Source organism: Parasteatoda tepidariorum, chromosome 3, assembly GCF_982258835.1.
Source record: "Parasteatoda tepidariorum strain Cologne lab strain chromosome 3, Ptep-v5.0, whole genome shotgun sequence".
In the NCBI taxonomy this organism is placed as follows: Eukaryota; Metazoa; Arthropoda; class Arachnida; order Araneae; family Theridiidae; genus Parasteatoda; species Parasteatoda tepidariorum.
Window position 1 is genome coordinate 8,876,741 of NC_141757.1, and position 27,196 is coordinate 8,903,936.

At 27.9% G+C, this 27,196-nt stretch overlaps 1 protein-coding gene across 1 annotated transcript in view; it reads right to left on the reverse strand.

The window, feature by feature from the left end:
- LOC139424856 (uncharacterized) overlaps positions 1-27,196 on the reverse strand; it is a 165,038-nt gene that overhangs the window by 109,546 nt on the left and 28,296 nt on the right. Inside the window, exons 6-9 of the mRNA XM_087158755.1 lie at positions 21,546-21,622; positions 16,390-16,569; positions 13,723-13,852; positions 12,317-12,384 (exon numbers count right to left, since the gene is read on the reverse strand). Of these exons, the coding sequence (XP_087014881.1) occupies positions 12,317-12,384; positions 13,723-13,852; positions 16,390-16,392 (201 nt within the window). The 5' untranslated portion in view covers positions 16,393-16,569; positions 21,546-21,622. The remainder of the gene's footprint in view (positions 1-12,316; positions 12,385-13,722; positions 13,853-16,389; positions 16,570-21,545; positions 21,623-27,196) is intronic.

The window sequence follows — 27,196 nt, forward strand, 5'->3', positions numbered from 1 at the left end:
TTTTAGATCCTACCACTCTATATTGTTTTCTATAAACTTTATATTTTTCAATATATTGACCTCTGAATTCAATAATTTTATAATCTGGTTTAAAGAAATTTTTAAGATTTACCTCTACTTTTACCTTATCTTTTATTTTTTGAGGCCTATACAAAGCATTTAAATTAGTTTCAGTTATTATATTTTTTTCTTCTTTAGGTATAAATTGACCATCTTTATATTTTAAATTATAAGAATCAAAAACTTTTTTTAATTCATTTCTATACTTAGGATATTTATTAAATAGTTTCATATAATAAGAAGCATCTAATCCTAAATAATCTGATAAAATAGATTTATAATTTCCTGTAATTTTGATATCTGAAACTATTGACTCAACGATATTTGATTTCAATCTCTTATCAGTCAGGACAGGAATTTTAAATTTAGTTATCAATTCTCTTAGTTTTTTAATACTGAAAGTTGAGAGTACATTACTCAAGTGTTTGAACTCCTTTGTCATGTTACTCATTTATAAGGAAGAAAATTTATAAATACTTTTATAAAAAGGAGTTCATACGTTTTATATGAAAATTACTTCTAAAATGTCTTTGTTTATGTGAATAAGTATAATTTTTACCACAATCGCATTCATAATATATATATTTTCTTTTAAGATCACAATCTATACATCTTTTAAATAAATATTTTTTATATTTGTAAAATTCGTCAGCTGATTTCAAAGTCTTACAATCGCAACAAAATTTATCTTCCATTTATTAAATGGAGTTTTTATAAATACTTTTCTGTCTCTTTAAGAAACGAATTCCAAATTTCATCATAAATGTTTTGTTTTTTAGGAGTACCTAACTTAATATTGTTAGAAATATTATAATATTCACATATCTTTTTCATAAAATATTTATAATTTAAACTCTTTTTAAAATACATATAATCTAAAAATTTTAAAAACATTTCATCTGTTTCAACTGTAAAAACCAAGTTCAATTTTCTTTTTAACTTTTTAAAAAAACTAATTCTCGAATTGTATCTCTGTTTTAAATATTGGTCAAAGTCTTTCGTATCATAATAATATTTTTCTTCTTCCTTATCAAATGTAATTTTTAAATTTGAATGGCTATTCCTTTTAATCTGATTAAATATTTCGAAATAATGACTTTCCATTTATTTACATAATAATAATTAAAACACTTTCCTCTCTGACCTTATCAGCGGGAGGAAAATCGAAGAAACTTTTTTCATGCCACTTTGCGATAAAAATTGACCGCTTCGTGGGATTCTAACCGGAGAGTGGTGTGATTTTTTTATCTGATAATAATCTTCTTTATAAGCTCTTTAGTTACGAAAAAATGGTAGGTCAAAGTTGTGCAGGATATTCTTACTGAAACTACTGGTTCTTCTTTAAAAGATATTTACTGATAAAATTTTACATTAATAATTGAAAAAATAACATATGAAATTAGAGATTATAAATGGATATAGAAAATAAAATTAATTTAAAAATGTTTCGTAATAAAATGACTTCTTTAAAAGATGAGCAAATTAAAGATAGTTATTATTATGGATTGTTTGGAGATTTTAAATTAATAATAAAAAGTGGTTAGAAAATAAAGAATCTAAAGAGTTAATTTTATATTCATTATTTTATGAAATTAAAGGTAGAAGAATTAAAATATAATGGGATTTAATTACAATGTTGGATTTTACCTGAATTTTCTAAAAAAGTAAACGATGTTGTAATTAATTATTATGCTAATAAATTTAATGATAATGATAAACTTCAAAAGAAATTAGATATAATAAAAATTAAAATGAATGACTTAAAAATAAAAAATGAAAAACAATGTTTACAATAATAGAAAAGAATAAAAATGATTCTGATTATCATTATTATGTTATTAGAGGTTTATATAATAAAACTATACGAGATTTAAAATTTAGATAAAAATAGCTCATGAAATTCAATATAATCCGAATGCTATTAATTTATTTAACAGAATAAAAGAAAATATTATACTAAATTTAATCATTTAAAATTAAAAGATTTAAAAATGATTCCTAAATTAGAATAATATTTTTTTCATCTATCCAACTATTAAATTCTTCAGGGTAACCAACCCATTTCACTAATAACTTATTATCTTTTCTTTTTATTATTTTTTCAATCTTATATGTTTCATTTTTCTTATTATATTTTACTAATTCTTTTTCATAATAAGTTCCTTTAATTTCTCCACCATTTAAATCTTTCACTCTATAAGTTATAGGATCTGTTTTCAATATTTCAGATATTATAAAAATTTCTTCTGTAAATGTAGGATGATAACCTCTGGTAAATGTTTCTTTATATTTTGAAATTCTAACTTTATCACCTATTTTAAACTTTGGTTTCTTTATTTCTTTTTTAGAAAATAAATTATTGTATACGATACTTTCATTTTCTGTCCGACTGGCTTGTGAGGGTGTCATTTTAATAGATCGATGATAAGAATTATTATAATTATAAACTAATTTATCTAGTACTTCTAAGTATTTATTTGTATTATTTGCTGCCATATATTTTCTTATTTTTCCATTAATTGTTCGATTAAATCTTTCAACAATAGAACATTTTATTTCAACATTTTCAGTAGTAAACCAATGAATATTATTATCTTTGAATAATTTTTGAGTATCTTTATTTATAAATTCCGTACCTTTATCCGTTTGTAGTTTCTCTGGAATTCGTTCTTTAAATATTAACTTGAAAGCATTTGATACTTCTTCGCCTGTTTTTCTTTTTATTGGAATAGCCCAAGCATATTTACTAAACATATCAATAACTGTTAAAATATAATTAACTCCACTATTATATTTACTAAATGGTTTTATAAATAATAAATCGGCTTGCCATTGATCATCAATATATGAAACGTAACATCTCCTTCTTCTAAATTTACGAATAATTGGTTTATGTCTAGTATAAACATCTTGTTCATGTAAAAATTCTGTAATTTGTTTTTGAGATAAACCTGTTTTTCTTTTTAATTCATTGATACCACAATAACCTTTTTCGGGATCATAATATACTGTTTCTATGACCCCGTTTTCTTTAAAAAAGTACTTTTTTTAGATCCACAAACTTCACATATGCCTTTCCTCGTCAATCTTCCATTTTTAGAAGTTTCTTCATAAACATCTTTAGTATTAGTAAAATTTTTACATTTTAAACAATAAATCATTCCCATACCAAATGTTCTTTTGGCTTTGATAATAGGTTTAACAATTCCTCTTTCTATTCTTTCCCTGATTGTAGGATTTGGAATTGTATTTAACTCTTCTATCATATTTTTATCACATACATCATTTCTAGTTTTAGTATCTTTATTTTTACGGTAACAAACATCATGTTTATATGCAATTTCATCTACTCTGTTAATGGGCTTACTCCATTCTTTATATGTTAAATCATCGTTTAATCTTTTCTTTCCATGTAATAATTGTGTTCCAGGTCCTGTAAATTGATGTCCTGGTAAATGCATTTCAAAGGGTAAATTATTAATTGTTGAATTGATAAAGCCAGATCCTTTTTGACCACATTCTTTACAACAAAATTTGAACTTTCCGTCTTTACTTAATTTTCCAACTTTGAATATATTACTTTTACACGTCATTTATAGGTAATAAAAAATTATATGTATTTATAGCCATTCAATTGAGTTTTTTTAACGTATTTCTCTAAAGGAAAATATTTCAAACTTTGAATAAAATCAGCCTCTTTCTTATGAATTTCTTCTTCAGTTAATGTATTAGCTTTAAACAAATTCAGTAGTTGTTTATAAAATTTGTTCTTCTTTTCTTTCGGATATATTTAAAGATCTGTCAACCACTTCAATCACACCAGCTCCTAAACTCAAAGCTGATAAAGGGATTAAAATAAAACCAGATAAGCCAGATGCGCTAAATAAAAACTTACTCATAGATAGTGCGATACTAATCTTTTGATAGTAATTATAACTTTTTCTGTGAATAAAAATTCTTTTCTCTAAATATTCTTCCATTACATAAATTCTTTATTTCGGTACCTCATATTAGGATTGACTAAATCTAAAACTAAAAAATCATATGGTTTTTTGATACAGTTCTTATACATTTTATTAAATTCTTCTTTTGTTAATTGACCATCTATTTCTCGTATTATTTGTTTAATTTCTTTTTGTTTCATATCGAAAAATATAAAATAATTGCTGTTACTTCTGATGGTTATAGGTATTTTATAATAGTACTGACTTATATAGATAAGGGATGTATTTTTCTTTCTTCCTCGTATAAAAAATTCTTCTATAGATTGTTGATCTTTTTCACATATACAATCATCAAATACAACTAAATTCATATAGGAAGGATCCAAGTCATCTACGGTAATAAAATCCTCTAGTTTGGAAGAAAACAAAACTTGATCTTTTTTAAATTTTTTATATTCTTTCAAAACTTCTTTTTTATTCTTTAAACCTTTACATTTTTGAATATCTTCTAATTCTACATCTGTAAATTGAATGTATTTTTCTTGTAATTTTTTATACTTAGATTCAAATATGTCTTTTGTACACATGTAAAGTCTATCAAAGTGTAAATAGTCATAAATTAAATTGATTAATAAGTTTGATTTTCCACTGTTGGAAGAACCATTTATGATTAATCTAAAGGGATGTATAGGCAATAGAGGATGTTGATTTGGATCTTTAAATTCATCTGGTTCATTATAGTCTTTAATTACAATTTTAGAATACATTTATTAATTAAAAAATAATCTACTACGAGTAAAAAATAATCTACTACGAGTAAAAACTATTATTAAAATAAAAATATTTTTTTTTAAATAATTTATTCTTTTAATGGTTCATATAGCGGTACTCGTGTATTATGACAAATTTCAGCAAGAAGTATACAAACTATCTTTTCTTTGTTTGAATTATAAAATTCTTCTGGTAATATATTACTTTTATTTTTTATTAAAAGACAGAAATCTATTTTAGAAACAAATTCTATTACAAAGTCTTTATCAATATCTTGATATTGTATAATATAATCCCAATTTACATAATCTTGAAATTTTCTTATAAGGTCCATTGATAATTTTTGATATCTAGATACAACATTCATATTTAAACGGTCAGAATAATTTTCTATAAATCTTAAATCCAATCTTTGGAATCTTGATATTTCATACCAAGTCACTTTATCTAAATGTCTCTCAATAAAACGGATAGATAAGGTTTGGTATCTACATATTTTTTCCCAATCTACATCAGAGGCATGTTTTTCAATAAAAGGTTCATTGAGTTTTTGATATTGAGAAATAATATACCAATCATTTGGCTGTACATATCGTTCGATTAAAACTTCAGATAATTCAGAAAATTGAAACACATATTCCCATTTTAAATAATCTGCTAAACTTATAATTACATCTTCTGAAAGTTTCTTTCTGGAAAAGTCGTTCCAATTAATTTCATTGGCCATTTATTAAGAAGAAAAATTTATCTTTTCAATATGTAAATAAGGCTTTAATTTACAGCCTCCTCCTGTTAGCACTGATAATGTTAAAACTTCATTTAACTTTCCATACGCAAACATAGTTATTGAATCTTCATTAACATTTATCTCTTTATCAAGAAGTACTTCTTTCACTTTTTCTAAACGTATTTTTGGCTTTTCATTCATTTTGTCACAGGCTAAAAAAATTGTAATTTTCATATACATGTTTTGTGATAATTTTAAGTTTGAATCTAAAAGTTTTGAAGTAGTTTCGTTGAATTCAAAAGTCTTGTAACCCACACCTGTAAACTGAACAAGTCTATCTGTGGTAGCGCAAAAAGTTTTATTATGAACGTAATATTTATTGGCAACGTCAGTATCATTTATGGGCCATTTTACACTGGATATTCTTTCGTTGTGGGCATAATAACTTCTATTAATTTTATCCCACAGTATACAATAATAATCAAGATGTTTTTTGGTAACCGCATCGCCTTCTTTTTCAGGTTCTTTTACATTTGATATGATTTTATTTTTAGCATCAAAATTATTTTCATCATGTATTAAACTTTTGTCTTTTAATTCATCGACATATTTTTTAGTTGAAGCATCATTGTCCTCTAGAGGAGTAGCTATATTTCTAATACATTTATTTTTAGCATTAAAATAACCGTTATTACGAATCAAACACTTATTTTTTAAATCATCTACATATTTTTTAGTTGAAGAATCATTATCTTCCTGAGGATGTAAAACATTTTTTAATAGTTTACTTTCCATATCATAATTACCATCATTCGTTAATTTAAATCCTACACCTGGTGGTCCTAAAGGTCCTTCTTTTATTTCATCGTCGTAAAGTGGATAATAAGCAGCCATTTATTAAAATAGAAAAAATCCTTTATGTTTTCAGAGTTTTAATCATTTTTATATCCTGAGTTGACATATTCAAGGAGCATTTGTTTCTTTCTTTCAAAATAAAGTAAAAAACATAATTTTTAGTAGTATTATTTCTCAACCTCCAACTGAATTAAATCATTAAATTACTCAAGTTCGTATAATTTTCATGGTTTGCCAAGTTGAAACAAATTATAGGATACTTACTGAAATTTGAATAGTTTATCATACAACCTGTTTCAGAATTTATATTATTCATTCCTGATTCTAAAAGAGCATAATATAATCGATTATAATCATTTTTATTAAAGTCCATCATATAACTTACAGTGGGAACTTTAATGTTATTAATCATTAACCAACATTCTATCATATCCAAGTGATCAAACATCATATTATTTTGATTCATGTTTTCATTTCTATCTTCATATTGAGGAATGACATATAAACTCAAAACTTCATCAGATGTAGCAGGAATAGAATAAGACCCACTGGAATTTTTATAAAATACATTTGATTTGATAATGTTATAATGATCCCAATTTATTTCTATAGGAGTATTTGATAATTTTAATTCATTGAATTTTACAGATGCGGAATTTTTAAATCTAACATAAGGTAACCAAAGTGATAAATCTTCAACAAGAACCTTAAAATCTGGATTTTGAATATCTGTATACAACATATTTTTACTATCATTTCTCTGAATTTCTATTTTAACTTGGAAACCTGTCATTACTTTTTTATATTCGTTAAAGAAATCAAATATATACTTTAAAGGAATCCATATTTTTACTGTTTGACTATTTTTAGTAAATTTACATCTTTTTGAAAATCCTTCATTAAAACTTTCATTTAGTTTAAGGTTTTTAAAAAAATCAGTTATTTTGGTAGTATCTATCAGAGTTCCATTATATTTGAAATTGTTTCTATCTACAGAATCAGTTGTATCTACATAAAAGAACATGTTAGTAGCTTCCGATGTTGAATAATCAGAGGTGAAGTGTATCATCCCTAATACTTGATTCATAATGGCTTTATAATTTATAGTGGATTCAACTTCAGTATTTCCTATAATCAACCTGTTTGAATTAATGAGACCTCCTCCATTCACTAGAGTAACATTTTCATTACTTATTACACCTCCATCTCCTTTTACAATTTTTAATTCTTGTTGCAGATATCCCGCAGAATATAAAATATTAGCATTTGTATCATTGATAAAGAAATTATATGTAGCATTTTCATGAATATTATTTCTATTTTCACTTTTTAATTCTCTATATTCAAAACTTTCAACGTCGTTATTATAATAATAACTAGTGTCTTTCAAATCGTAAATTTTATCCATTTATTTAGGAATAAAAAATTTCAATCCAGTACCATGTTTTTTATTTTTAGAAAATATTTCATTCAATTTTTCTCTCACAAATTCCTTAGATTTATCTTCTACAATAGGACTTATAAGGTCTGAAAAGAAGCCTCTTCCTTGTATTTTTTTACTCTTTCTGTACAATCTTTGTTTATTCATTTATTTAGCAATAAATTTGTACTGTACTTCTTGTTTATTTAAATCAATTAGTTCACCTCTATGATTTGTAATTCTCATTCTAATTCGATTAATAGAATCAGATTTAACCGGAAAAAATATTAGTTTATCAAATTCTTTAGCATATAAACTTCCAGGAGGATTTGATGATGTAAAAGAATAAATAACTTGAGATTGAAACTGATTTATATAAGCACCATCCACTATATCACAGTGAATATAAATATTATCATTACCATTAGCTATATCAGCAATAAATTTACCTTCTTGCTCTTTCTCTTCATATATTTTGGGTTCGAATCCTAAAATTTTGTACAATTCACTTTTAGATAAATCAATTTTATAATTCTTCTCGAGTTTAATACTAAACCTTTGTCTTTCTTCAATTATTCCAAATAATATAGGTGAATCATTTCCAAAATATTTTACCATATAACGATTCAAACCTCTTATACTATAATGACCATTTGGAATAATAAAATCTTCCCATTTGGCTCCGTCAAAGTATGAAAATTTATTGTTTTTCTCCGTAATATTATTCCATGAAATATACATTGAAAAAGACTGAAGAGCTATCTCTGTAAAATGAAAAGGTCTCGAATACTCAATGGTGAAATCTTCAGATTTATCTACGTTTTTCGAATCTAATATAATATACTTCATTTATAAAGAACAATTTTTTCATTTAATTTACTAGGTTCTTGAGTAAATGAATATAAAACTTCAATAGGTGATTTATTTTTATTTCTTTCAGTTATATATTTCATACAATAGAAACCACATCTTACAGAACTCGGACTTTGTAAAAAACTATCGTTATATCTAATTTCTTTTCCAGAAGTATTTAAATAACTTAGTATGTTTTGAGGAAGAAAATCATTTTTTATTATTCTATTGTTATATTTATATTCTCCAAAAGGATCAAAATATTCAACAAAATTATATTTTGGATCATTATAATAACAAACCCAATGAGTTCCAGGACCTGTAGATACATCTAAATTTATAATTCCGTTTTCAAATTTTCTTATCTTTTTAGGTAACATATCTATAGTAAATATACCTCTAAATCCTTTTTCATTTTTCATATTGTTTTCAATCATTTTGTTGGATATTCCCATGACTGATAGACTCCCTTTCCACAAGGTTTTTTTTTTTTTACCTGATCCAGAAATTTTGTCCAATACTTTTTTAGTACCCCAACCAGCTGCTCCGCTAGCAGCTCCTAATGCTAAAGTAGAAAGTAAAGGTACTAAAAATGGTAAAAACCCTCCATTCTTTTTCAGTTGAGTCTTTGATATTTTAATTCTTTTACCTTTATCAATTTGGTTAATTTGTGTAGCTGTTAAATGTAAATCAAAATTGGGTGTTTTACTTTTATCTATTTGTAAACTAAGTTCTTCACCATTTTTATAAGCTGATTTCAATTTAGAAATCTGACTGTCGCTCAAGTATACTTTTTTTACAATATACATTTATTTAAAGAAGAAATTTTGTATAATATTCCTTTACCTGTTCATTCGTTAAAGTTCCCTCTCTTAAAAGTAAATCCAACAAATCTACAGTTTTATTATACAATTTTTTACTTTTAGAACCTTTACAAATTTTATCTGTCAAATCAACTAAGATATTCAGTTTATCTTCTAAACCTTTTCCTGTGTAATGTCTACCTTGTTTAATGGCTGATAAAGCTTCTAAATATCTTTTCATCATATTCATTTTATAATCAGCGTTATCAATCCTTTTCTGATACTCATCTTTGTTGTTTGTTAAATTTCTATTTTTGGTTTCATTTCCTTTCTCTCTTTTAAATTGATCTCTTTTTGCCTTTGCCCTTTTAATAACTTCTTCAATATCTTCATCAGTTTTATTCCACATTATTGAAGGTAATTCAAATTCTAATTCTTCTAATAATTCTTTATCTAAATTTTTGTCTAGATCTATTTTTAAAAACATACTTCCTACATCTTCAGTATAATCTTCCTCTGACTGATTCTCTATCTGAGGTAAAGATCTATAGGTCTCATTCATAGTGAAAGATAAATTATCAACAGCATCTTTTATATCTAGCAAGTTTTGTTGTCTAGAAGTTTCTAGTTTTTCCATTTGATGAAGTACAGGTTCGTGGAAATCGGCCAATGATTTTTGTATTCCTATATCTTCTTCTAATTTTATTTCATTATTTTTCCTAATTTCTGATTGTAGTTTAACTAATCTTAGATCATTTTTTAATTGCTCTAACAACTTTTTATTTCTCTCTTTTTCAATACTTTCCATTTATAGGTAGTAAAATGTTCTTAAATAAATGGATAAGATTACAGTCATCCTAAACATTCAGGGATTTATTTTTCCCAGTCGTAAGATTTTAAGAGAGATAGCATGTAAAATAAAAAACGATATTTTCAATAAGGTACAGGATTTTTAATAAAATAAAAATTATTAATATAAAAATAAGAATTTTTAAATATACTGATATTTCATATAAAAATGTAAAATATAGGCCTATTTTAAATTTTTTTAATATAAAAAATAGGAAATTAATAGTAGTATATAGGGAAGGGCAAAAGTGTCCTGTAGCCCCCCCTATATACTACTGTCCGTTTTTATGAAAATATATTTTGTGAAGGGTCTGTTTTTATGAAAATATATTTTGTGAAGGGTCCGTTAAAGGACCCAAATTTCTTCTAAACAGAACCCTGAATATAAACACTTACATTTAGTAAAGTAAAAAATATGTTTATAAATATTATACTAAAGAAGATTTTTTAAACCATTATTTATAACTACTTAAACTATCAACACTCAACATACTGCAGTACTGGAAATAGCACTATCTGTTGAGGAATGAGATTAGTATTTTTCCACCAGCCGATATTTTATCGCCAATTTTTCAAAAAAAATTTTCTTCAACAAATAAGGAGAAATTTGAGAATATACGGGTATACAGGAAACAGTAATGAAATACAGGAGACATGGCAGGTATGCAAAAAAAAAATTTCTTCCAAAATGTTTTTAAAAAAATATTGAAATTTTATATTTCTCTTTTTGAGTTATCACTTTTTGACGTGCTCAATTTTGACAAATTCTATAGTAAATCTATTTTATTTCTAGATGTCTTTTGTGTGGTCATTGTATGGAATTCTGCGCGGCTAAAAGAAACCCAATATTTTTAACACGATAGTACGATACACGAACTTTAAATTTTAGTAATCATTTCTAAACTAGCTTTTTGAAAAAAAAAATTTTACATCGTAAATCCAAGTGACGTTTCGATCCTTCTTTCGTCAGTTACAACTTTACCTATGTCGTTACATTTTTTAAAATCCCGAAACGTTTAATACGATTTTTTGTCTAGTCAGTTATCTATCGCATATTTGATTAATCATTTTTTGACGCGATTTACTTCTGTCGATTTCATCGATTATCTCTGGCTTATTCGGCAGTTATAACAACGTATTTTCGCAAAGTTTTAAAAGTCTTGAAATTTTTAATGTGATAATATTATTAATCCTGAAGTTGAATCACGCATTCAAATAATCTTATTTCACTACACTTTCTTTGTAAGCTTTATCGTTAAAATGACGGATTTTTTTTCAAATAGTTATTTCTACGCTTTTCCACGAGATTTTAAATAATAGCTTCTTCACGAGTTTTTTCTGATGTTATCGTAAATCTTAATGACTCTTAAGCAGTTATTACAACTTTTCAACGAGATTTCAAAAATCTCATTTTTTATTACGATATTATTAGACACTCAAGTTTTAAGTTGTCCATAACATATATACCCATTATGACAGGTTTATATATCAATATACATTAAACAAAATCATAATAAATCAATTGATTACCAGAAATGTTCCGTTAAAAAGTACAATAAAAACAGAAAAAATAAAAGTTAAACCCTTATAACATTACATGGCGTGCGTCTTTTCATGTTGGCCGCTTAATCAGAGCTCCGACGCATCAAAGATGATAGCTGCTATACCGGTGCACTGGCATATGCTTTAATTTGAGCTTAGAAACCATGCACTCCAGACGCTCTAGAAAAACACAATTTTTATCTGGAAAACAAACTAGACAGCTATTTCCTACGAAGCAGTAGGCTGCCAAAATAAGCAACAAGCTGAATGCAGAATTATTAATTGTTATTGAAAAACAAATTAACTAACTTTTTCAGCATCACTTGCAGTGGAAATAATAATTCAATAAAGGAGAAGGGCACAAATGTCGGATTAACCGGAGAATGTTTCACATGTAGTATAAAATTTAAGGCACTTATACTGTGGCTTTATTTTTCTTGGAGCAAGAGCTTCAAAAAATAGTGTTAAACTAAATAAAGAAAAGGATAAATACCTCTCCTGCAAATATATCTTGACGTGAAGCAGCAACTTTATCTTTGAACTTCCCAATGATGGGAACATCTGAAAATAACAGATCAACAATATCAAATAATCATACTTACATACACAGGATATCTGCAACATTTCAGACTTTCAAATTCATGACTGTCCATGACTAATTGGAAGAGTTTCTCATGACTTAACCAAGTTACTATTTTCTCCGAAAAAAAAAACGCAGCAATAAATTTAAAAAAGCATTACAATAATATTATTTGAAATTATAGGTATAGCCAAAACTGTTATGCTCTGCATCTTCATATTTATAGATTTTAAATTTAATAAAACAGATAATTGAAAGAGTTGAAACAATAAAATAGCTGAAAAAAATATAAAAAGCAAATATTTTTTTCTTTTTTTTTCTGCAGAATTATATTCTAAAGATACTTTTCTTGTTCATCGGAAAGAAAAGACTCATAATTTTTCTGCTCTCATCTCGAAATAAAAAAAAATTCGTCAATGACTGGATTGCTTCAGTTAGAATTTTTAATTGATATCATGAAAAAATAATAATAACAAGAATTCTGAAATCACAGAAGTTAAAAAGATAATTCGCTCAAGAAATTATGTTTTTTCCTTCATTTTTTAAGGGGTGATTGTGAGCCCAACTCAAAAATCCTGAAAATTTCTCTAATTAAATCATTAATTACATATTTCAAAAAATTAACGTCTTTATACATTTAAATCATTGTTATTTTCACAACATGAAATTCTAAATAAATTATATGCAGCATAATCTAAATGAATAATTATGTGTAAGTTTACTTTTATCTATAATCACATTTATTATTCTACCCGAAAGAATACTTACAAATGAAAGTGATGCCAAGTATAAATTCGAGTTCTAATATTTCTAAATAAAACATAATTTTTTTATATGCATAAATGTGATCAACAATTTCTTGAAATTTTTGAATTTTGAACCTTGGATTTCCGTCAACTTCCAGATCGCGTTTACCGAAAAATCCGAAAATATGGATTTTTCCAGAGCACAATCATCTGTTTTTTTTTTTTTTTTCAAATGCCATAATTTTCAAAGAACATGATGAAAACATTTTATAATTTAATAAAATATGACAGTTCGTAGGGATTTTGTTACAAATTCAGATATTCACAACACCATATAATCGGAGAAGGGTGGGGGTAAATTCTATTTCAAAAATTAGATTTTTTCGGTGACCAAAAACCATGACTTTACATGATTTTCTTTAAAAAAAATAGATAAAATCATGACATTTCATGACAAATTTTGTTCAATAACGAACTTCATGAGTTTCCATGATTTCTCATGACTTTCCAGGTGCTCAGATACCCTGCATACACATAATAAATACACTTAAATTCCATTTAAAAGAAATTTACCAGCTTTCTTATCTTCTATCAAAGGTTGAGTAGCCACGGGCACACTCTTGATATCGAAGGGGAATTCTGAAGGTTCTAAATGTGTATTGATGCAAAGTTTTTTCCAAACCAACAATAGAAATTGACAAACCTTAAACAAAATGCGTTGATGAGAAATGAAAGGGAGCTATTGTAATCATGTGAAACATTTAAAAAGCATAGTTGAAAACCTTAGACAGGGTAAAAATTAGCTGCCAGCTCTGCCCCTAGGTTAAAATATGCCTCATCATAGTTTCAGCTAATCTTAAACTAACAAACTTTCCAGCTCATTATTGTTTGTAGTGTGAATGCTAGTCTGTTCAAGTTATGCAAGAGAGGTCGGGGGTTTGTATCCCAGCTGAGGAGAAAGAATTTATCAACTATCATTTCGCAAGTGGATATTTTTTTATAATATTTTATTCAATTTATAAGTTATTTTTGAATTTAAATACTTTTCTTTAAAAACTTAAAATTTATAAGAACAAAAAAAAAAATGAATCGATGTTCAATATTTTTAATTAAAAATCTAAGGATTATATTTTTTTAAAAAAGTTGTAATAAATATGTTTTAATAACTATTTTTTTTTAAATTAATAATAAATTTAAGTTCTCATTAAACTTAATTATGAAAATCTAAACAAAACTATATTATCACGCTTGTTTAAAAAAGATAAAAGGGACTATTTATTACTTAAATATAATCCATTGAATTTCAAATAATCAGAATGCATTCGAAATAAATTTTGTATTTTTAATAGAATGATTTTCTAGTTATGTAATAAATAGCTTCCCTTTTTTTTAAAACTAGTCCAACATACTTTTGTCTACATTTTCATAATTAAATTTAATAAAAGTTAAAATTATTTATTATAAAATTGAAAAAAATTCAGTTATTTTATCAAAAAATTTTAAACGACAATTTAAAAGAAAAATAATCCATATATTTTGACAAATTAAATACTTAGTTTTTTTTGGCTTTTGGAATTTTAAATTTATTTTTAAATAATTTAAATTAAAATATTATATAAACTGAATAAAATATACCAAATGGATCTCAGAACAGAAATCTAAAGATAAAAATCAAATGCCCATCTGAAAATTGACCCCCCCCCCACACACACACAACTGCTGAAAGAGGATAGCCTAACCATTAAACTACAAATCCACACATTGTTAGTTTAAATGAACTGAAACCTTAATGTGACTTATTTAACAGGGCAGAACCGACAGTTAACTTTTACCCTATCTATTGCTTTCAACCATACTTTCGTATTTAAGATTAATTTCTTTTAATAAAAACTCTACAGATGTGTACTTCATGTGCTAGTGAAAAAAGACAAGCAGCATTTAGTAACATCAGCTTGAAACAATATAAAGCATAAGTAAGTAACTGTTCACATTAGAGACCATTTTCGGAAACCATCTTTAAACTAAAAAAATAATGCTTTTTCAAAATATAACCTTGTATATTCAAATCTTTTTCTCTCTAAACTATGCATGACGCCTGAAATTGAGAATATCTTGAGAAAATGCAGCAGAGTTGCACATGAGAGTGCAAGCATCTCAATTAATTCAGCTCAGTAGACGCACATGCCGACCCACAAGTATTTCATCAAATATGTCAACCATGATGGGTGCTATTATACGCTACGGACAAATAGCATGCCGAAACGAATTGTGGCTGAATGAATTGTGAAAACGTTGAATAGAACAATGTGAAAATCACGCTTTTACATAATACGCAGCGAAAAGCAACCTGGTAAAGGAAAGAAAATCTTCGAGAAGGGAAAGTTAAGCACTTTTTAAAATTACCTCACGAAAAAAGCAGTTCTAATTGCTTTTAAAAAAACGAAAATCGTAAATAAGTACCATTAAGAACTTTTAAAAAATGCTACGCATGGAAAAGGTATAGTAGAAATAATTCTAATTTTCTCTCTTACCTAGTTTTATCTTGTTACCAGACTTCGCTACTGCGTCGCTTGTGTTCAAAAGAAAACGAATTCTAATAATTAAACAAATTTAATGAGAGGACGGACATAACATAAAAACGATCATCCTTCATAGAAATCAAAATAAAACAGAAAAGTAAAAAACATTAATGTTCGTTCAGTTCGAGCGCCATCTGTGGGCATTCAAGTTAATCTGTTTCAACGCACCATGTGCATTATAGACAATATATTTAAAGGAAACGCAATTACTGTTGTCTTGTGTGAGCTACATTAGTCTAACTACGCTAGTTTTAATTGCTGGAAAAACTTTGAGAAAAAAAAGGAACAGATGAACATATTTAAATAATGCTATGGTAATTGAAACAGTTTAGTATAGTTGGAGTATCATCCTATCCCATAGATTATGCATTGAGTGGTCACCATTTTTTCAGAGACGAAACGAAACTAACTTCCCTGTATTTTCCAAAATTGTAGAGAAAAAAAATCAAAATTTCCTGTATTGCTCCTGTGAAGTGGAAACCCTGGATAATTAGGAAACTGTATGTATTTTCTATTTGGAAACCATATCTGCAGTAGTTGATTTTACACTAAAAAATTAAGCTTTTCTAAAAGTATCACTTCATACCTACTTTCACTAAACTATTGTAAATATAAATTTCAAAGCTTTATTTATAAATTTAATAAACAAAAAGAGATGTACCATTCAATATGATCTGGGAGTAAATTCCTTTTTGCTTCTAATTTAAGATATTAAAATAGTAGGTTGCTCTGTCTCTCACTTCATCATCACAATCAAGAAGACTCCTCTGCAGAAGGACTAAAATATTTGGGAGAAGCTCTTCACAGTGAGAGCCAAACTAAGCCAAGGAACTGACAGCAGCTGCAAAATAAATGCATATACTTTCAAAACAATGATGAATCATATGAATGTAATACATACCTGACAACACTAAACAAATAAAATAACAGAGATTTTACTATCGACATTTATTAGGTTACGAGTAAAGTTTTGATGCCTCATGCATAATCATGTAAGTCAAAAAGAGAGATTCAAAATTGAAAATAATATAAGAACTTACATTTAGCAAAATAATATGCACATAAATCTTAATCTAAAGATGATTTTTTAAACCATTATTTATAAATTATCTTATAACCATTGTTAAACAGCCAATCCAATTTTAGGTTTACGGCTTCTAATGTTCAACTCTGTATCCTTGTCATTTTGAACCCAATCTAGAAGACAAGGGAACTCTTGGATCAATCAAGAACAGGGCAAAATTTGCCTTCGTGGAGAACTTTTTGAAGGAACTAACCCGTCTTTGCAGTACATGGCGGGGAAAACCACGAAAACGTCCAACAATTAGCCTAACTACAAGGAATACTTGAACTATTAACACTCAACGTACTGCGGTGCTAGCAATAGCATTATCTGTTGAGGAATAAGAGAAGTATTTTTGTCATCAGCGGATATTTTATTGGTTAAATTGTTTTTTAAATAACTTTCTTGAAAAAATACAGAGAAATTTTAGAATATATGGGTTAACAGGTTATAGTCGAAAATACAGGAGTCTTCGTTAAAAAGCAGGACACTTGACAGGTATGGTAATAATAAAATTCGAAAATATCGTTATGCTTCACAAGAGATATGGGGCAGTGAGAACAAAATATACAATTATTAAATAAGGTTTTTCAAAGTTTTTTTCCATTTCAAAAAGTTTATAAAAGTAATTTTATGTTAAAGTTATAAATATTATTATGCTTCAATGTACATGGAATATCTTAACCTGGCTACCATGCTCATAAATGAAACGAATTCTTGAATATTTCTTTTCTTCTTCAAATTATGTGTCATGTAAATAAATGTCTTTATTGCTCCATTTTGCTTCGTAATGTCGCCATATTTATACTAAATTTCAATAAACACCCATCCATACAGACACAAAAAAAATTCTATGTTTTTCATACACCTAATATTTATATATTTTTAAGGACCAGCAAGCATTTATGTTTGTGCATATATAATGACAAAAACTACAACCAAAAAATTGCATTTACATTAAAAACTTTGAAAAAGAAACAAAATGCATAAAACTCAGGAAAATGAAGAAAGAAAAAATTGCATTATAAAAGAACTAATGTTGTCAACATTTAAATCTTTAATAACAATGTCTAACATATGTTGTGTTAGACAGTAATGTGATGGTTAGTTATTAAACACTTTATTCCATGATGATCTACTCTTATTAACTGGCACTCATTATTTTGGTAAATTTTAATTCGTAAATAGACCAAAGACAAATCTCCCTCACACTAGCAAAACACTGTTTGATAGGTTGACCATGGAGCCAAAGAATAGATGCTGTCTATTTTTCCAGAAGTCAATGAGTGCAGCAGTTTGCCAAACCAATGAGCTGAGACTGTGCAAACTACAAACTAGGTTGGAGAATAAAAATAGCAGTTACTGCAGGTTCAAAAAATGTTCTTCTATTTATGTTTTAGTGCAATTTTTACTTGTAAAGTAAAAAGTAATTTAAAATTGTTTTTTTTTGTTACATTTAATAGACTATATTACTTCAATAAATGAGTCAAACTTAAAAGATATGCTAAATCAATCTTTTATTATTCCTAATTAAATTTAGTTTAATTTCTTAATGTTTATTTCACAGGTTAATATAAAATTAGTTTTTCTTCCTGATTTCGTGTTTAACAAATCATAAATTAAAATGATTATTAAATTTAATTACGTTTAAGGAAAACTTTCTACAGTTATGTCCCCAGTAGTAGAGACCCTCTAGCAGATGATTTTTCATCTTAGATTTCTTAATATTTTTAAAAAGTAAATCGAGATTACTCCTTTTTAAAAACATTACTTAATTTGAATAAAGAGCTAAATAGAGAGAATACCACAAAGAGCAACAACTAAAGATTGTTTCAGTTAGAATTTTAAATTGATAAAATGAAAAATAACAAAAATTCTGAAATCACACAAATTTAAAAGATAATTCGCTCTGGAAATGATGTTTTTTCTTTCATTTTTTGAAGGAACACCATAATTTTTAAAGAACAGGATAAAAACATTTCATATTTTAATTAAGTATAACTATGAATGGGAAATTTGTTACAAATTTAGATATTCGGAACTTGGAGGGGGAGGGGTGTAGATTCCATTTTAAAAATTAGATTTTTCGTCGACCAAAATCCATTATTTTTTTAAAAAAATAATTAAAATCACGACATTTCAGGACAAATTTTGTTCAATACTGAAATCCATGACTTTCAAGATTTTGCAGGTGAGCAGATACCCTGCTTGGAATAGCTTCCGATATTGAACTGAGATTGAAGAGTTCAAGCATTTCTATCTAGGTCCCTTATAGGCTTATAATGTTGGTTGAATATTGGGGGGTCTATACTTTTTAATATTGGTCCTAGATAGAAAGGAATCTTGTTCCAATAATGGAAGTCCTTCTAGGACCAATACTTAAAAATCCAGACATCCCAATGTTAAACCCTGGTTGTATGTTCTTATTGAGGCAAATTTTAGCCCAACTCTGAAGTGCAAAAGAAAAAAAAATCAAAGTTGAGTTACATTTGGCATTTTCGCATGATACGCTACATATTGCAACGAAATATTTTCAAAAATAAATTTTGTTTTTATCAATTTTCGAAAATTCTATTTTAGCGTTTATAGCATAGAAAGAAAAATAGTTGCGAAGCCACTTTCTACGTTGTTTTTTCAAATGTACTGCAAAACTGGGGCCAAATTAAAACTGATGCTTGAGTAACGTTTCGGCCATTACTTTTTATTGGCGAGGCGGCTAATAAAAGATTTTGGAGCAATTTTTTTTAAATATTTTTTTTTTAATTTTTTATTTTTATTTCTACAAAAACTAACGTTTTTGAAATGAAAGTTTTTGATGCCAAATATAGGCTTACTGTTACGGGCTAACTCTGCGTTGTTAAATTTGAAATTTCCCCTGAAAAGTCTTGGATTTTTAGATAACAAAAAAATTTATTAAGAAACTGTTTTCGCCGCTCTCTTTAATTTAGTTATTTTATTTTATAACTATCGAGGAACAGTCCACCCAGTTTTGGGGTTTACGACTACTAATGTTCAACTCCGCAGCCTTGAAATGTTGAACCAATCCAGAAGACAAGGAAACTCCTGTATCAGTACCCCCAGAGATCTGATTTGTTATGGGAGCATGGAGGACTTTGAGACTCAACAGATTTAACGGGCATCAGTCACTGTTTACTACACGGGGAGTCTTCGGTCGGTGGGGACCGAACTCTTGACCTCTTGGATATGCGTCCAGTGCCCTACCAACAAAGCTATCCAGGCCTTTTAGTTGAATTAATATTTTTTTTAATAACTTTTTATAGGTGGGGTAGGTAACAAAAGTTTCATTAATTATTTCGTACAATGGGCCAATTTTTGTCTAATTTTGTCATGGTCAGAATTCAGCTGAACTTATTTTTGGTCATAAATATATTTAGCGTCTGGGGTGTTAAATTTTTTAGCGTTTATTATAAAATCATTATTAATTATTTCAGTTTATGAATATGCGTCACCTACCTATTGCTAATTCGTAATAAACATTGCTAAAAGTAAATACCGTTCATTATTCATTGATGAAGATCTTAAAATCCTTTAACCATTTTCAACTTCAGATTATGCATCGAAGAATTGATGAAAATTAAAAAAGTCATCGGTGTAAAATATTTCAACTTTGTTATTTGTACACGCAAAATAATTGCTAAAATTTAAAAAAAAAAATCGGTTTTGAAAAGTAAAATATTTTTGCTCATTGGAAATGATTTATACACTTATTTTACATTTTAATTTCTATCATAATTCAACTAAATGTTTAGTAACGAAATAAAAATCTGCATTGTTTATGTATAAAAAATAAATTATTTCTTAGTTTCGTGTTTCATATTACTACTTTCTTTAAAATTTAGCAATTTTAAGAGTTTTTATTTAACACATTTTTCATAAAATTTTGTATTAATTTAGATCAAAATGAGTGAAAATATCATATTTAGCATTTCAACAATTTATGATTATGAAATACAGCATGAAATGTCGGATGGATCATCATTGAAATAAAATTTTAAAATCAATTTTTGATAAATTTTTGAATATCAAGGATAAAAAATTTTAAACTACTTTATTAGATTGTATTTCTTAGCACAAATATAATTCCGATAAAGTAAGAGATTCTTTTAGTAACCATTAGACTGATGTTATAATTAAAAAATACCAAAATATATTTTTAATTGTCATTAGATTGCCAGAAAAAAATGTATAAAAGGGAAACCGATGTTCTATCTGAGTCAAATGGTTAAACTTGATTGATTTTTTTTAGTGCAAATTTTATTTCAGTTGATTTTGAAAATTAAAATAAAGAGGCACATTTTTACACTTAAGATCCCTCACTAGATTAATGATCGCCGTTTTTTAGTAATTAGTATACGCTTTTCATTAAATTAACGCGCACGCGAGGGTATTTTTCAAAATATTAATTCGATTATCTTCAGCAATTTTCTATAGGTTATATCACTCCAGAAATTTTTTATTGAATATAAAAAAAAATTGTTCAACAAAATTAAAGTTTATTGGAGTAGTTTCAGAGAAAATGTTTGTGTTGCAGTTTGCAGTTTTGAGAAGAAAAGAAAGCTAGCAAAAGAAACACGTATCAAAAGTTGACAAGTGGCATCAAAATCTTTTAAAAAATCATAAGAAAATATTTCCATTGCAAGTAGAACAAAACTAAAATATTTTTAGAACCATGATTGATAAATAAAAGTTACGTGGACATCTTAATTTATGAAACTAGAGAAACAATTTCTTACCAGAATTATGTTACTCCACATTAGACAGCATTTACACCCTAACATCCCTGTCCAAAAATTAAGGGCCACAAATTGTCCTGCGTAAATTGAAAAGATAACAAAAAGCATAAGCAAAGTTTTAATAAGCATTTCAAATCACAAAATTAAATAAAAATGTATTAATACGTTCACAACACTTTTAATTAAAATAACGAATATGCGCATGGTGCAAAAGAAACATGTGAGTAATATAGAAGATATAATAAGTTTTTACTACTTTTTTATATGGCATAAGTTTTTACTGTGTTTTTGCAAGGCTTGTTTGATTATTTCTTTAAGATATACACTGAACAATAAAAATGAATTAAAAATCATTAAACTTAAGCATTGCTTTGTCTTTCCCTCACAATCCATGCATGCGATTAACTATTAAACAGGTAAAGACAAGTTGACTAACAGGTTTGTATAAATTATCTTTTTGTGTCAATTTCCAGTTGTCTATGTGTGAATTGTTTTTTGTTTATTAGACAGGGGTCATTGTGAGCCCAAGTCAAAATTCCGAAAAATTTCTTGAGTTACACATACCTATACCATTTACACATACCTAACATACCTATGATGACCTGGAGAAGTCATTAAAATTTACAAATATGTTTTTCTTTCTTGAGTTTATGATTATAATAACTATTTACTGATAAAAAAATAAATATTAATCATGAATATAAGCTTATAAAGTATCTGGCTCTCCCTTACAAACAAATAAACTGTGTTTTTAAATTCCACCTTTGAATATTTGCTTTCCGGAAATTCTGTGATCAATAATTTTTTGAAAAGTCTGGACCTTCGATCTCTGGAAACTTCCGGATCACTGTTAGCGAAAAATCCGGAACTTTTCCGGAGCACAATCAGCCCTGATTAGATCAGGGTGCGTAGAAAAATCTTTCAACAAAAAAAAATAAGCACCTTTTAAATTCTTTTTAAGCACTAAAAACATTAACAAAATGCAAACTAGTTATTTTATCATGATCATGAAAAGTCTTTGTTAATTGGTTTCTGATAGAGAACTCTTTTCTTGATTTCATTAGCCACCATAAAAAGATCGAGAGATTTTTCGGTTCGATTTCAGAGGGTGGAATATGAAGCCTGAAATTGAGAATATCTTTCAAATTGCAGCAGAGTTGCACATGAGAGAGCAAAAATCTCACCGAACCCAGCTCAGTCGACGCACATGCGGACTCGCAAGTATTTCATCAAACATGTAAAAGGATCGACGCTTTTATACGCCATGGACCAATGGTAATGTATTGTTGTTAAATGAATTGTGAAAACGTTGAATAGAACAATGTGAAAACCACGTTTTTCCATAATACGCGGCGAAACTCGACAGGGTAAAGAAAAAAGAAAATCATTTTCGAAAAGGGAAAATTAAGCACTTTTTAAAAACAACCATTAAAAAAGCACCTTCAAGAGCTTGTTTTTTAACAAACGAAAATAAGTACCTTTAATCACATTTTAAAACGCTACGCACCATGTGCATTAACAATTAGCTACAACTTGTTACGACCTAGCTGATGTCTGTATACTGAGCGAGAACAATTCTTGGAATGATCACTATTTTCCTCTATGGGCCAAAGTTGCTGTTCCCAAATGGTGTTTTGAGGAACCTTATGGTTCCGTGGAAGATTTAAAGGGGTACCGAGACTTTGAACTTTGTAAAATTTTTGAAACCTACAATTCGATTTAGGTACATTAATTAAATCATTATTTACTTAATATTTCGGATGTCTTTACTGAATTATTAAAAGTAAATTGACAAAAGAAAAGGCACATACTTATGAAAAAATAAATACAAACAACTTATTGATGGACTTACACAAATTTGCATTAGTATTTCCCATTGCGATCTTCAAATCAAAACTAAATTCGTTAATAAAGAAATGTGCTTCCCTAACAACTGATTTCAACTTAAGTTCTTTTTAGTTTCCATTTCAACGGCCTATTTCATTCATTTTTAGCTTATGACTGAAAACAAATCTATGCCTAGATTAAATTCCGCTTACTAATTCAACAGTCGGATATCAAACCTAATTTAAGATACGAAAAAATTTCATTCTTACTATTAAACATTTCGAAAATGAAATAGCCCTTTATTGGTTAATAAATTTATAATTGTCTTTTAGTAGTTTTTCATAATTAGTAGTCTTTCATATTAGTAATTTTTAATAATTAGTTTGTATATTCACCTAATGAACTTAATTTATGAAATCGGGGTTCCACAGAAGGAAGTTTGATTATTAAGGGTTCCACAAACGGAAAAAAAATTGTGAACTGCTAGGATAAAGTATAATTTCAAATGTTACTTCAAATAAAAACTACTAGTTAACCAAAATAATCAATTTTTCAGAAGTTGGATTCAGGATGTTTTTGGACGCAACCTTTTTGGCGTTAGCAATAACAAATATTTTTTCACAAGCTGACAATTTCTCACTAGATGTTAATGTTCTGAGAAAAATTAAAACACGTGGTTGTTTGGTCGGTTAATGGGCCAAGACATATTTTTATTCATATTTAACAAATAGTTTTGTTTCAAAATAAGGAGGTTAGATAATAACAGCAGCCCTGTACTTGATCCTTAAGGAGCCTACCAGTTGACAGCTGCGGCCAGAAATTTTATTTGAAGAGAAAAATTATAAGGAGGTTAAACTCAAACCTTTCTTTCTAGATTATAAATATGTTAAAACTTGTTTTAGACAGAACTTTTTGTCGTGTGGTCTAACGATTTCTCACATTGCGCCTACGTTTGTGGTTTTGTGTTTTCTTGGTCAGCGAAAATATGTTTTGAATCTAACCCTTTTTTTTTAATGTGGATAAAATTTTTGTTGGATCTAAAATATTTTCGAGATCTGACGAAATACGCAAAGAGTGAAATTAGCATTAATGACCTCTTAATTTTGAAGAAAACTTTCATAAAAAGTTTTTATTGTTTTAATAAAAAAAAAATTGTATAAAATTAGGTGTACATGGCATACAGAGTGCGAAAAATTAAAAAGAGTCCACCCTTAATAACTTTTGATCTAATCATCGATTTTAATGTGCTAAAACCAGAGTACGCAGCCAAATTTATCAAAAAATAAGCACTTTTTAAGTGCTCACAAAATATTTGTGAGAACTTTAAAAAATATCATAATTAGGATATGGGCACTAATAAAAGTATTCTCCTCCTATTGTTGGAAGTTCGTCTTATATGCATTGACAAAATGCAAAATAATTTTCAAGAACTTCACGTGATCATGATTAAATGGTTAGTTTCTAACAAAGAACTCTTTTCTTAATTACATTTGAAAACATAAAAAAAACTAGTACCCAATTTTAAGCATATTTAATATTGAGTGACCCATTATATTTCTTAAATCAATACTAATTACTTTATTTAATAAGGTAAAGAAGTTTATTAAAAATTATAATTAATTTAACTATTATTTATAAAGGTTCACAAGTGTATTTTTTAGATTTAAATAAAAGTTATTCATAAAAGCATATTCAACAAAACATTAACAAGATTATGTTATTGATCATATCGAATTTATAGAGTTATGTAAAGAATTAAGCAAATTAAGAAAATTTAAATAAATTGGTATACCAAATGTAGATTAGTGAATGACCCCTAATAATTTTTATTAAAATTTGTTACTTGGTTTCAGCATTTCTCTCATGTAATGATTAAAAAAAATAATTTTGGAATGTAAATAAACGAGTTTTGAAACAAAACATTTTTGTTAGGAGAAAATTATTATATGGCCCCTAAATTCATAATATTTAACAAACTTCAGATGATTGATTTTTTTTACCTCAATTGTTTTTAGATCAAATCATGAAGAAATGAATTTAGAGTTTTTTGGAATAACATAAGATTTTTTGCTGCATTTAAAATAGTGAAAGCCCCTAACTTCATACTTTTTTAATTGATTGATTTATTGATTGAATGTAGGGTTTAATTGCACAAATTCTAAATAAGGACATGCTGCGAAAAACAATCCATACTTTTTTAAATCTTGCCTTTAAGTATTATTGAGTTTTTTCATAAAACAAATTAAGAGCATTGACAATTTTAAAAGTATTAATACAACAACAAAAAGTAATAAAAAAAATTTGTTAAATACAAGAAATTTTTTTAAAAAAATATAAATTACAGGTGGATGGACCCTCAGATAAAAATATTGCAAGTAAAAATCTCAATCAATTTTTATCTTCATTAAATTAAGGAATAAATGAGAGACGGAAATTTAGAGGCAATAAAGCTTTGTGATTCTTGATTGCTCTGGGGATAAACATCAAAATACGTAATTAGTGAATGATCCCCATGTCAAATTCAAGGATTATGGTACTGATCTACATATAATGAGAGCGAGAAGGCCATTTAGCTTGCCAGTGACGAAGACGACAGCACTTCACTAACGATGAAATTAACAAGAGAAAAAAAATTTTCCTTTGCTATTAGGAAAAAAATTGGCTACCCAGTGATCAGCAAAAATTAGAGAATTTTTCGATCTAATTTCAGAGGGCGGAAAATGAAGCCTGAAAATTCTGAAATTGAGAATCTCTTTCAAAAAGGCCGCTATGCATGAGAGTACAAGAATCCTTCCCACCGAATTCAGCTCAGCATACGCATATGCTGACAAGCAAATATTTAATCAAACGTGTAAAATGATTGGCAGATCGACGGTAAGTCGAAATGGATCGTAGTCGAACGAATTGCGTAAACGTTAAATGTTATATTATAATTATACAACAGTCGTTGAACAGCCTACCCAATTTTGGTTTTACGACTACTAATGTTCAACACAGTAGCCTTATAATTTTAAGTCCAATCCAGAAGACAAAGAAACTTCTGGATCAGTACCCCTAGAGGTATGATTTGTTATGGAAACATGGAGGTCTTTGTGACCCGGCAGATTTAACGCATAGCAGTAACCATTTACTATACGGGGAGTACCAGGCTATCCTGGCCGGTGTAAACACCGGGATAGCTTGGTCGGTAGGGTGCTGGACCGATGTCCAAGAGGTCGCGGGTTCGATCCTCGCCAGCCGAAGAATAAATTAATGAAAATGGTAGTGAATGGTGACTGATGCACGTTAAATATGTAGAGTCTTAAAGTCTTTCATGTTCCCATAACAAATCAATATCTCTGGTGGTACCGATCCAGGAGTTCACTTGTCTTCTGGATTGGGTCCAAAATTACAAGGCTACGGCTGTTCAACGATGGGTTCAAAATAAAATAAAATGAGAAAATCACGAGCCGTGATTGCTCAGGAGACAGAGCGTTCGTTTTCCAATAATGCGAACCCAGACGACATGAATTTCGCATCCAGCTTGCACCAGTCACAGTGCTGACGTTAAATATCCTCAGCGGTACACGGATCATGGGTTAGAGTCCCCTTGCCGTCAGGCTAACCGTGGGAGGTACTCGCGGTCTTCCTCTCCGTGTAACGCAACTGCGGGTTAGCTCAAAGCCTCCGAGATAGGGTGTTCCAGTCGAAATATTGTTTCTACTCTCTAGTTGTGATGTCACTCTCTGGGGGATTAGATTTTAAGTTGACGAAGGACAAGGTCGAAAAGAAAGACAGCGAACTGAGGTAGCCATTTAAACCGATTGGAAGCGATCTATGAAAAG